This window comes from Nipponia nippon, unplaced genomic scaffold (assembly GCF_047370975.1).
Source record: "Nipponia nippon isolate SJK-2023a ecotype South Korea unplaced genomic scaffold, ASM4737097v1 scaffold_6, whole genome shotgun sequence".
Taxonomy (NCBI): Eukaryota; Metazoa; Chordata; class Aves; order Pelecaniformes; family Threskiornithidae; genus Nipponia; species Nipponia nippon.
Window position 1 is genome coordinate 67,047,786 of NW_028262380.1, and position 12,587 is coordinate 67,060,372.

At 42.0% G+C, this 12,587-nt stretch overlaps 1 protein-coding gene across 3 annotated transcripts in view; it reads left to right on the plus strand.

The window, feature by feature from the left end:
- NR3C2 (nuclear receptor subfamily 3 group C member 2) overlaps positions 1-12,587 on the plus strand; it is a 214,920-nt gene that overhangs the window by 153,848 nt on the left and 48,485 nt on the right. For all 3 annotated transcript variants that reach the window (XM_087735566.1, XM_087735565.1, XM_009468773.2), the window contains one exon: positions 1,893-2,009. In XM_087735566.1, coding sequence (XP_087591692.1) covers positions 1,893-2,009 — 117 coding nt within the window. The remainder of the gene's footprint in view (positions 1-1,892; positions 2,010-12,587) is intronic.

Sequence of the window (12,587 nt, forward strand, 5' to 3'; positions counted from 1 at the left end):
GGTAAGGTCCCTTAATAAAAACCCTTATTTTCTCATCTGCTTGTTGTTTAAACATCTAAATCATTATCTGAATGATGATACGTTTGTGATATTGCAGTAACACTTTGCTTACCCAAATAAGATTGGTTCTCTTTGTGTGAGATACTCAGTGAACAGATGCAAGAAGCAGCCCAAACTTCAGTTCACTGTCTGAATAGATAACATTGGGCAAGGGTGAAGGGAAGTCAGATGCAGAGATACAAGATGACTTATCTGAAGTTTTAAGGCAAATTCCTGAAAGAGCCCAAAACAGAAGCCAGGTCTGCTGTCTCCCATGAATATTCTCTTTGTCTTTCCCCGAGGAAGCATGTGTGTTTTGTGGAAAACATCTTGGCAAACATATTTTATACCTCTTGCCCTACAGCAGCTCTGTCCCCTTATCAAGCCTGCATCGTTGCTCCTGCTCCCCGCATGCAGCGGCCTCCTGCACGTTTCGGTGCAGCTCTGCTTCTGAGCCCTGCCCGGGCTTCCCCTCCCCGCCCATGGCTGGCGCTCGCTTCGGCCACTGGCGTCAGCTTTAACGTTATTTGTATAACCCTTGGGTTTCTGCGCTTCTCGCCTGCTTCATTCATGACCTGCTTAGGAGTCTCTCTGCATAGTTGCTGGTTGATGCTATTGCATTTGCAATCTGAATTTTTTTCCCTTTACCTTGCATTTCAGACATCTTTGCTATGAACTTGTGTTTAGTTTAGAGAGTAATGAGTTTCTTAGACCTTATGTCTAAAATGCCTGTCCCTGAGACTCGGTAGTTCTTAACCGCGCCTGCTACGTAAGCCTGCAACATGCTGTTGTATTTTACACAGGACTGTTTTCTTGAACTTCACATGCCGGCAAATCCTGCAGCTTGCCTTACAGTCTGTTATACTTCTGTGTGCTGTGTCCTCTGCTTTCATCCTTCCTCTGGAAACCCTTTGCATTGCTTTTTGTCTCATCTGCTGCAAACCGTTTGATCTGGCTGCCCCGGATGCCCGTGTGCCACCTCTGGATCGAGGCAGCTAAAATAATCTTCTCTCGCTTCTCCTGTCACGCTGCACCAACCCCTCGTGGCTTCCTTTATTCTTCCACATCAAATTCAAGTACCTTACTTTGAAAGGTCCACGTGGTAGTGCCCTCGTCTGATATACTGCATCCGTTTGCTCTACCTATGTTCCTCCCACGAAGCAAAACGCCTTTTGAGTCTCCAAGTTGTTAAATGCCAGCCTATTTCCCTGGTTGCCATGTAGTTCCCTTCTGCTAAATGTTGTGTGTTAAATACCTGCTGTCTCCTCAGGAGTGCTTCTGTGGGGCTTTACAGAACTGAAATAACATGGTTGTGATTTAAGCCTGTTTTGGGAAATCCTTCACAAACCTTCTGCTGTGTACAAGGTAACTAAAATCAGAAATGAAGCACTCGGTGAACTGGTTGAAGAGAGTGGAGTATATTGGGAAAGTTAACCTCTAGTTTGCATTTCTGCTTTAGATTGTGAACTTCTTTAGCATGAGAATAGCCCCTGGTTTTGTACCAAAACTAAGAGTTATCAGTCTACTCTGTGATATGGCACGTGTAAGAAGATTTGAAAAAGCTCAAATCAATGATTTGTTTTTCACAAAAAGAAAAATTCCAGTCCTGCTTAGAAAAAAGTATTGAGATCTCTCTTGTGAGTGACACACCAAAACTCTCTCCTAAATTAAACAGAGATGCTCATAGGAAGGCCTGTGACAAGTCACCAAGATTATCGGGAAGGCTAAAGAATGGGATTGGGAATGTCTGCATTAATAAGAAGCTCAAAATGACTGCAAAACAACAGAGGAGAACAAATTGGAATTACGTATGTACATCCTCTAATAATGCATTTTGGTTTTGGTTCATTCAGGACAGCACAATTACCTGTGTGCGGGAAGGAATGACTGCATAATTGATAAGATTCGGAGGAAGAACTGCCCAGCCTGTCGATTACAGAAATGTCTGCAAGCTGGAATGAATTTAGGAGGTAAGCAGAATATTAATAGTTTGGTCTCTTAATTTGATTAGGCAAAAACATTGGAAATGTGCAGCCTTTTTATAGTTCTGGCAGCTGCATAATCTCAAAAGTTTAAGGTGGAATTATCCTGAAGAAGTGCTTAATAGCTAATAAACTCTATTGTCATTCTAAATCAGGTTTTGGAGATATGTATTTTATGGCTCAGAAAAAAGAAAAGTGGGTGTTTTATGATGACAGTAATTTTAGTGGAATCTCGTATAGCTAAAAGCGTTAGTGTTTCAAGTATTGCATGCCTTTTTTTTTTTTTTGTGATGAGCATTCTCTCGAACACCGAAAAATATTTTACACCATCATGAAAGCAAATTCACACATAGTGAAATCTCTCAACGTTTTTTGTTGCTTGTTCGACATTTATATTGATTATTTCTGCAACTGGATATGCAATAATTTTGATGATGTTACTCCATCGTTCATATACCAACAACAAAAAGGCAAAAATTTTCGTAATAATTATCAAAAGTATTTTGAAAACAGTATGACAGCAAAACTTATAATAGTTTTTTCTGTTGTTTGCATTCTTCAATTGCACTGTCTACACAGTCCTGGCTGTGCTTCAGTGGGCATCTTATTTCAAGTCATCACCTGAGCAAATTGTATTACAAATCACTTTTTCCCACCACTCTTAGTTTTATTATGTTGTCTGTGAATGGGGGTTTGGAGACTGCTGCAGGTCCTTTCCCTGATACACAGAGTGACCCTTCCCTTAGAGTGTTTTCACTGTTCCAGAAAATTATAACACGGTCACATTAATTCCTGCAAATCATTTCCTATCTCACAATTTGCTTTTTATCCTCCCGAACGTATTCTCCTAGTGGCTTAGTTTAGTGCTACAGACAGATTTAGCTGCTTGTCTTTCATAGGTTGTATGCAAGATCTTGGTTCCTGCCTGCTGCCTGGTACCTTTTTCTGCCTCACAGACTTCTTTTTCCGTCTTGTCTCCTGGCAGAAATATTCACTCCTTACTTAACACCCCCTAATTTTGGGGGGAGAGTAGCCCTGTTAAGACCTCTTTCAACTCCTTTCCCAGTTTTGAGATGCTGTGTTTCCCCCAGGTCCCTTGTTTCTGCTTTCCAAAGGAAAATGGGGCCAGGTTGTAGCATGCTGGGGGCTGATGGCTTTCCCTTGATTTTGATCTGCGCTATTGAATCTAGCAAGGAAAGCAGAACGGCACCTTTGATGAAACGGGAGCTCCATGGTAGTAGCTCCTTCCCAAAAAAAAAAAGGTGCTGAAAATGTGTGTGGAGCAGGAAGCCCAGCTCCCTGGAGCGCTGGAAATTTTGCTGCAGGCTGCCAGCAGCTGGTGCAGGGCATCCTCCGTTGCCGTGCCCTACGCAGTGCCAGCAGAGCTCCTGCAAGCCTGCCATCCTGGACAGGCGCGTGTGCTCAGCACGCTAGCAAAATACAGGGCTGCCGTCTGACTCGGTAACCTTTTGAAACAATAACACGTGATGCTTCGGCTGCAATGTCATGAGTTCATCACTGCGACTTCGTGGTGTGTTTCAAAGGACGTGTCCACACAGGGTCATCTGCAAAAAAAACAAGGGAGGGGGCAAACTGTACTTGAGGGGGTTGCTTTTTTTTTTTTTAGTATTGGCTGGAATGCTGTAAATGAGGAATGTATTGAAAAATCTTCCCTTGTGTTGGAGCTTGGTAGTCTGCTGGGAATTGTAATTAGTGATCTGCATTTAATGACCTAGAAGGCCAAGTCGGCCTCTGCAGCGTTGTTGAGCTTTGTGGTGTAGCTCTTTCGGTGATTTTCTTCATGTAGAGAAACTGAGGTGAAATTCTCATTCTGATTTGATCCCTTTATGCCACATAAAGGAGCTAAAATGGCATAAAAAGGTCCTTCCATCACTGCCATGAATGAGACAGTGGGGGAACGGCTCTGGATGTCAATGCGATATGGTGCCTTCTGCACCTTCTGAGAGAGAGGCCAGGTTGGAGGCAGAGGGGAGGACTGCCAGAGAGGTAAAGTGCCTGCAGCCCAGAGACAGTGTTACTGTTTCAAGGGCCCCAAGGGCTGCCAAATTACGCTAACGGACCTTTCAGCCTTTGAGCCAGCCCAGGTCTGGCAGGAAATGTTGGTGGCTTAAGGCCATTTGCTGCTTAGGCCATCCTTCTTCCCCAGTGGCGAGCTTTGCATTGAACTTCTATGGAGGAGCAACGCAGCATCTCCGACTTCATTTTGGGAACTTCTGTGTGGTGTTGCAGGGAGTTTCTGATATGGTGGAGATCATCACAAAAAAGGAGGTGGAAATGGCAAGAAGAGATATTAATGCGTGTTTGAAAACAGTAATTTTCTCTTCATATAAATTTCCAAGGTTTGATGTTAAATAACATTTTTTCATAATTAACTTGAATAGACTGAGTATGTTCACGTTATTATGAAGATAGATCGTAGCTTATAGTTTCATGTGGTCATCCTAGTTTTGCCAAGAATTTACATTACTCCAATAAAAATGGACTTTTACCTGTTTCTAATTTGGACTTACAGGCAAAATGTGCAAGTATTTCGTTAGGCAGTGTGATCACTAAGGAGCTGGAGGAAAATGAATTTATAAATGCAATTTAGTTTAACTCCTATTTGCAGCATAGTACTCTATAGCTGAGTCACGCTGCACAGTGCTGTGCTCTTTGTGCAGTAGATCTAATTTAAGCTCTCACCCTCCAAATGGAAGCAAAGGTAAACACAAAAACCAAAGTGTATCAGAGATGCATATGTGTTTGGTTTGTGAGAAATAGAGTAAGATGATACGCAAAAGGGTCATAAGCATGGCTCAAGGCTGAAAGTTGCTGAAGCCAGAGACATTTCTTTTCCACTTGTACATAATTATAATGTTTTATCCCCTCATTTAAAAAAAAAAAAAAACCAAAACGAACCAAAAAACAACAACGAACAAAAAACCTCACAAACAACCTCCAGTTCATCTAGAAGAAATGTTGCCTTAGGGAACAAGGTCCTGTCTCCCATGGGCTGGAAAAGAACTTGACTCTCCTTTGCAGCTCTCCCTGTCTACAGATGGGAGTGAAAGACCCCAGGCTGCCACCCAGCTCCTCCCGGTTACTGCAATCGGGGGATTTATAGAGCAAATTTTATAATTTGAAAGTTTGTGATTGTCTTCCTACTGTTACTGAAGATATTAATCCCTGCAGTGGAAAACTGGAAATCAGAAAGAGAGTTTCCATGTTTCCTGCAGCATGTTTTTGCACAATCTCTGATTAATCTACTGATCTTTTGTCTTTGGGTTTCTTTTTTTTCTTTTGGTTATATTCTCTCTCAATATTTTTAAAATGTTCTTTCTTTTGTTTACTGTGTCAAAGTGTTACAGGTTTGTTTTGATGGCATATCTTCTACTTCCCAGCATGCTAACCTTCTTTTTTTTTTCCCCTAAAAGAAATAATATTTTGATATGTGGCAGCATGCCATGCTTTAAGCACCTTTTAAAAAAATGTGTAATTCAGTGATACAAAATACACCTTTTCTTGAATGCTCAAGCAAATTAATTTGTCAGTTTTATTGTTTACCTCCTCCTTTTGTTTGTTGAAAAATTGGAGCATTTTCCAAGCTCTTATATCCTCTAATAATCTTCAGAAAATTATTCATCAAGTCAGCAAATAATTTACCTAATTATGTTCTTTTCTCAGTTTTTGTTTTGATTTTGTAAGAAGCATCTGCAACCTGTAATTTCTGCAAAGCTGAAGTTGCCAAATACCACGTTAATTCATCCTCCTCATTTCTAGAAAGTATGTGTGTGCACTGCAGACAGACATATCCCTTCGGCAAGTAGGACTCAAACTTTTTTGGGAATCATAGTTTGTTTGTTGTTTTGGGTTTGTTTTTTTTTTTAACTCCAGTGCCATATGCTAGACTTAATTATTGGAAGAGATTCAGAGTGAGCAACTGCACTATGAAGGTATGCTGGCCCATTTTTGGTTTATGCTCTTTTCAAGATCCTGTAATTAATTTTCAGTTAATTATGGACCAGAATGACTTCATGAATTGTAAAGTTTCTTCCAGCATACGCTGTGATCAGATTTGTCGAGTCTCTCACTTCTGCACGAGACATTTTCATTTGACTCCCACCTCATACTACTGTGCCTTAGTCATGTCTATCCCCACGGCAGCACCGGGGGGGTGTCACGGTGAGACCCCCCAGTCCCACGCTGGTGCTCAGCATGGTTTCTTATGCGGGTTTCCACCAGCTGCATCCAGCAAGGCAGCTGGTGGCTCGCAGCAGCGCCTGGGATGCTGCATTGCAACCAGGGTGATGCAGAGCCTCCTGGTTTCACTCCTGCTGTGTGCCGCACTCTGTGCTGGAGCGTGGAGAAGGGAAACGTTTTATGTGGTGTGACGTGAGGGGACCCCCACCCACTCACCCCCCCTTTTGTTGGCAGGTTAGTCCTTGCCCTGCTGATGTGACCTACTGACCAGGCATCCCTCCCTCTTCTGCCACGTGATCAGAGATCCCTCTTCTGCCATGTGATGTGCCACACATGCTTAGGGGACAAAAAAGTGTTAAGAGGTCTGTACCATGTAGGACTGCAATCCTTTCCTGCCTCAGCTCCCATATAAAACACTGCTGAGGCTTACCAGTACCGGTCTCCCACAACCGTGAGAAGCAGCTTGCTGAAGTACCCTTCGGATGGCGAAGGGAAATAAAATAGATTTCACCTTGCAAATTACATAGTTCATCGCTCTGTCTGCAGAGACTGCCTGTGAAATTTGAGTCTTGGGTTTGCATACATTTACATATGTAAGGCACTTCATGCACAAGATGCTGTGTGTGATTTGTAGTCTTCAATTGGAGAGATCCTTATTTTTTATACATTAAAATGTTTCAATAATCTGAAAAATAGATTAAATGAGAGAATCAGTAATAAGATACAGTACTTCACCTTTTTGCCCAGCTTTCCGTTTTCTGTTTAATAACTCATGCTAGTAGGGATTTAAAACTACAGTATCATTTTCAGTTACTGCAGCTTATGTGGTTTAGATTATCATTGCTCCTATCTTTTTGAGAAAAAGAAAGCAATAGGGAGAAAAGGAAGAGAAAAAAACCCATGAGTATTAGAAAACTAAGAGGAACTTAAATACAGCAAAAATGTATCCTCTTGGTTTTCTTTAAAAATTTCTACCAACTTTCTACTAACCCAGGTTTCATAAATTTGAAAGGAAAAAAGAAACTGTGTGTGTAAAAAACGAAAGCAATTTTGGGTACATTTATGGTTAACTTTTTTTTTTTCATTTAAACTTTAACTGCAAAGTATTTTGAAATGCCCATTAACTTTAACTGCATTTTTATTTGCATTTATTATGTAGCATTTTCTTTTGAGGGAATCGAGTCAATCTTTTTTTAACTTGAACATTCAGCTGGGTTTGTGTCAGGTCTTCCAAGAGACTTTTACCAATATACAGCAGTATATTAAAGTTATTCGTGGGTTTTATGAAGCAAAACCTCATGTCATCAATTTTTCTTGCATTTTAGCTGCACAACTTAGTTGTGGTACCTACCAATGTCTAGGTTATCATTAGTATTGTTTCAAAGAAGGTTTGTATATTTCTAGGTGTGATGATTTCAGAAGACATTTGTGTTGGGTAGAAATCCATCAAGTTATGAGGTTGTATTAAAATCTATGCTTTCTCTTAGCAGAGACGTGAAGCACTGATTTGACTACTTTTATTGGCACCTACAGTGTATTGAGCCTAAGCAAGTAATGTAACCTTAAGATGTACCCTGCAACCATGCTACCTTGTGCTGTGATTATGTTAGGTCTCCCGAATTGTCTCATGGATGTACTCATAAGAGGGATCAGCAGGGAAATTTGTGTTGCTGCATGGAGTCCATGTTGGTGACTCTTCAGAAGAGGGCATCCTTCTGCCTTCATAAGGGTCAGTTGTTCTTAAGGTGCTGCTGTTGCTGCACCAACACCCCACATCTTGTGAATATATATTTAAAAAAAAAAAAGAAAAAAACAGTTAGCCTTGCTGTTTCGGATCTTGTAGGAACCAATTTGTTCAGCAATGAACTTTTCCTACTTTTTGTGTCTGGCTTCCTCCATGTTACAAGATACTGCTCTTGCCGTGTTCTTGATGTGACCCTCTAAATTTTCAACTTAAGCTATCCTCAAGAATATTGTAGATAACTATCAGAACAGTCACTTGCCACAACTATTAAGAAACTATTTGGAAATGATGATTAAAAAGGCAGAATTTTGAAGAAGGCTGGTAACGTCAGAGTAATCTCTCAGGCATCAATTAAAAAATGGTATTGGAAGCATGGCCTTGTACTTTGCATTTTGCTGATGATTTTATTTCATATGTGAAGGCAGCTCAAGAAGACGCGCTGCAGTAGTCCAAAAGCACACAGCTCTCATCCAGCAATCCTTGATCAAACTCCTAATCAGGTTCATGTTCTCAGTCCTCCTTTTGTTTTTTGAAGTTTTGCTGGTTTCGGCTCTGCCTTCTGACAAGCGCCCAGCTGCCAGCAACGTTTGTCTTTCCTCCAGGAACAGCCTTTCAAGCTCTTGGCACGGGTCTGCTGAACTCCAGACTTCCCTGTTTTATCTGCTGGACGCTCCATCGCACCATTCATGGCATAACACCCTTGGTTGCCAGGCTCGCAAAGGAGCTGCAACTTTTCTGGGCTCCTGCTGGGAGTACGTGTCCCAGCCTGCCTCGTGTCACGTGGCGGTACTGTGCATGCAGGCTCTATGGGGGTTTTGTCTGATTTCAGCAGTATACAGCACTTGCTATACAGGCTCAGAGGTTGCTCTTTCCTGAGCGGTTCATATTCTATATTCTATATTGCTTTGGTTGAAAACACAAAATGGAGATGGGCGATCACAGCTTTCTGAGAGGAAGGTTTAGGCCCTCCCAGAAGAGGTGCAAAAAAAATCTCCCACCATTGTGCTGCTGTTAGGCAATGCGACTGAAGCACAGCAGTGGCTTTTGCCTTCTGCCAGGCATTTGCTGGCTGGCTTGTGTGGATCCCCTGCGCAGTGCCCATGAGCTTTTAAGCTTTTCTGTCTGTTGTCAGGGCTCCAGCTTTCACCTCCAGGATGCTCCCAGGGTAGATGATGTTTGTGGCCTCTTGACTCCCCAGGACCAAGGCGGACCCCCCTTTTTCCCTTGTGCCCTGGTACACTGCTTCTCTGTCTTGTAGGGCATTTAAATTTAAATGTCTTGTTTTCCTGAGGATCCTGAAATGAATTGCTGTTTATTTTTGTTGCTTGTACAGATGCATAAAGCAAGCGAGCCCATAACACCTCTGTTCCTTGTTTTGTCTCATCGTGCTGGAGCAAACCAGAGGGCTTCAGCATTTCCGAAATCCGTTACGTGCAGCCCTTGGTGATGTTTTGTTTTTTCCTGAATCACCAAGTTATCACGCTTCCTTCCACAGTGCTCTAAGTCCATGTCATTTTTACTCTTCCCCACAGTAAAAGTGTAGTCCCTGCTATGAAAGCATGCCTGTGTCTCCCGTTCCTCTTTCCAGAGCTACTGGTTATCGCAGAGCCCTTCTGAAACCTTCCTCTGTGGGCTGTGGTGGTGCGTTTCCATTACGCACTTCCCCATCACTGCAAGAAGCTGTAGGAGCAGGAGGAACTTGTCCTTTTAGCTTCTGCTGAGCCATTGCTTCAGAGAGTTTCCACCTGAGCACGAGGGTGTGAAGATTTAACTTGCCATGCCTGACACAACCTTGGCCAAAGTATGGTGGACTCACTATGCTGAACAGTGGGTTTTGTTAAAACCCTCATTAGGTGCCTGCAAGTGTGTTATGAACCAATTTGGAAGAGCCTGGAGTAGAGCAATGAGAGCGATCAGCAGTCTTTAAAACTTGAGTGGTGGGGAAAGATTGAATTACTTGGTATTGTTTAGTCCAAAAAAAGGCTGGAGGGAAAGTCGAAGAGAGGGGCAACCAGTGTTGCTTTAGCAACAAGCATTGGTAAAGAGAAAAAGGAGATGTCTGCTTTCCATGTCTGTGAAAAGCAGGAGAAGTAGTAATGAGCAGCAATGAAGAGGCAAGTGAGGAAATGGAAGAGTATCTGTTACCGTAAGGCCAAAGAAACACTCGAATAGATGGTCTGGGGAAGATGTGGAGTCTGTCATTGGGTGTCTTGAAGATCAGATAAGACAAACATTTGTCACAAGTGATGAGGATACAGTTGTCTCTGGTCTGATCAAGAGGATAGATCGTGCAACTGTCCCAGGTCTCTTCCAGACTATGATTAACATTAGGTAAATGGACTTAAGCTAGATGATTTGTGTGCAAAGCAAAAAAATGTGATAAATGTTATTTCCATGTACAAAAAGACTTTTTAGATTTTGACATCACTGATCTTCATGGAATGAGCTGTTCTGTATCTCTGTCCTCTGTGTGACAGTATGTCTTGAAGAAGCAATGATGCTAAGACTATGCAAGTTGTGCTCTTTCTTCTGACATTGTGTTGCTTTTTTGATTGTCTGCTACTTTGCCACTTCACAGGTTTTAAATTGACTCAAGAGCTGTGGTTTGCTCCAGTAATGTCACAAGGAAAATTTATTCAATCACAGATTGCGCCTTAGCACGTGAATCTGTTGTTCTTTCCCCTTGTCCTCTCATATGTACTTTGCTTCAGAATTACCTCAGTAACTTGCACTTTGTTTTGAATCTTGCTTCCTACTTTTTTCCCCACCAATTCCTAAGTGCATGCCTTTCCATTCTTAGTATCTGTGTTTTGCTAAAATGTGTGGGAAAAGTGGCAAGGATACCTGGCTCAAAAAACAGACTTCAGAGTTTGATGTTAGTAGAGAGAACAATCCACAGCAGGTTATGAAGGAAACGTTGAGCACATTTAATCCATAGAAATACACAACAGGCAAGAAGGTGGTGGTTAACAAAGAGGAAGGCAAGGTGAAGGTATCGGTTGGAGTGTTCCTGAGCCACCCAGTACCACTCATCTTCCTGCAAACTGGTGCTGGTGGTTTGTGTGCTTTTGTGGTTCTCTGCCGTCAGTTTTCCTATTTCCCTCAATGCTGTAATGTTTTAGTAATGGAAATCATCTTCCCTGCATAATATCTCTGCAGAAGGTGCAAGAGGAAAAAGACTGTAGAACCTGAGCTCACGAGACCAGTCCACCCCCCGTGGACAGTAAGGGGATTTGTCAGTAGGGAGTAGAGAAGGTACTGATGTGGGGCAACTCTCCTGCCCTCAAAACCATGCAGTTGTCATACTGGAAAGAAAGAGCTGAGAAAACTCATGTGTGGCTTCTGGGTCTGTGTGGACATGGACCAAGCATATTCAGGCACGTCATTTAGACATCCTCTTAGAGAGGCATGTGTTAATTTTAGTCATTACTGGCATTTCATACATAACTATTTCAACTTCAGGAGAATTTCGAAACGTGCCATGCTGTCAGTCACAAAGAGATACTTGGTTTCATGATTCAGATCATACATATGGGTAATATTGCAGAGTTGCATTTTCCTTGGAAAGGTGGTTAATATCACGTACCGGGTGTTTCACTAATGTTCAGGGTGATTTATTAAAGCAGGAGATTAACAATGGTTATATTCTTCTTTTTTTTTTTTTTTTCAATGACTAATCATGAACTGGATGGTGAAAAAATATGACTGAGATGACTGCAGAAGATAAACAGCCAGCTTGTATTTAACAGATAGCTTTGCTGTTCCGGGAAGCAGGGTAGATGATTTCTACAAGATGAGGGACAGACCAGCAGCATTGAATGTATTAGAAATAAGGTCATTTGAGAGAAATCTGAGTTGATTAAAAACTGGGGATATGGCAATTGTACCAGTGAGGTCATGAAGTATCTCAAAATTTTTGTTACTTGGGAAAAATACAAGCAGGGATGTGGTGCATTATGATGTAACCAGAAAGACCGCAGAGGGAAGTGCAGCACTTACCAAGCTGAGTTCTAGTAATAGTAGTGCAAGAACAAAAATTAAGCATTTAAAGCATGGCACACTCTTTAGCATGGAGTGGAAGTGTGAGCACTCAAGATACGGGATGAGAGGTGCTGCGGCAGAGTTTGCTTACCGACGCTTTTGAAGAACTCTGAAAAGCTTGTTGAGTACCTGTGTCTCCAGTGTAAATACGAAGAGAAAATTTCACATGCAGTAAATGTCTACAGGACTGTATCAGGAGCAATTGAGATGGCTTAGTGTTATGATCAGGATGAAGGGTGCATAAATCATGGAACACACTTAGCATTGGGTATCAACCCAAATAAAGGCAAGAGAGAAGACTTGGACAAGGAACGCCTGCAGAAGGTTGGACGGGAATGGGTGTCTTGGGAGGAAGGTTATCGCTTGGCACAAGGCAGAAACCAGTGATCATAGCCAAGAGCATTCAGTCTGGTACAGTGGAAGATTTCAAAATCTGTTCTCCAAAGTTTCCCTAACTTTGTTTTTAACCAAATTATTACCAATGCTGGCAGTTCAAGCTGCTGATGTTTCGTTGCTGCAGGTGTCTTAGAGTTGTACGTCACAAATATGGGAATTACAGGTGACCTACTCTTCACATTCGT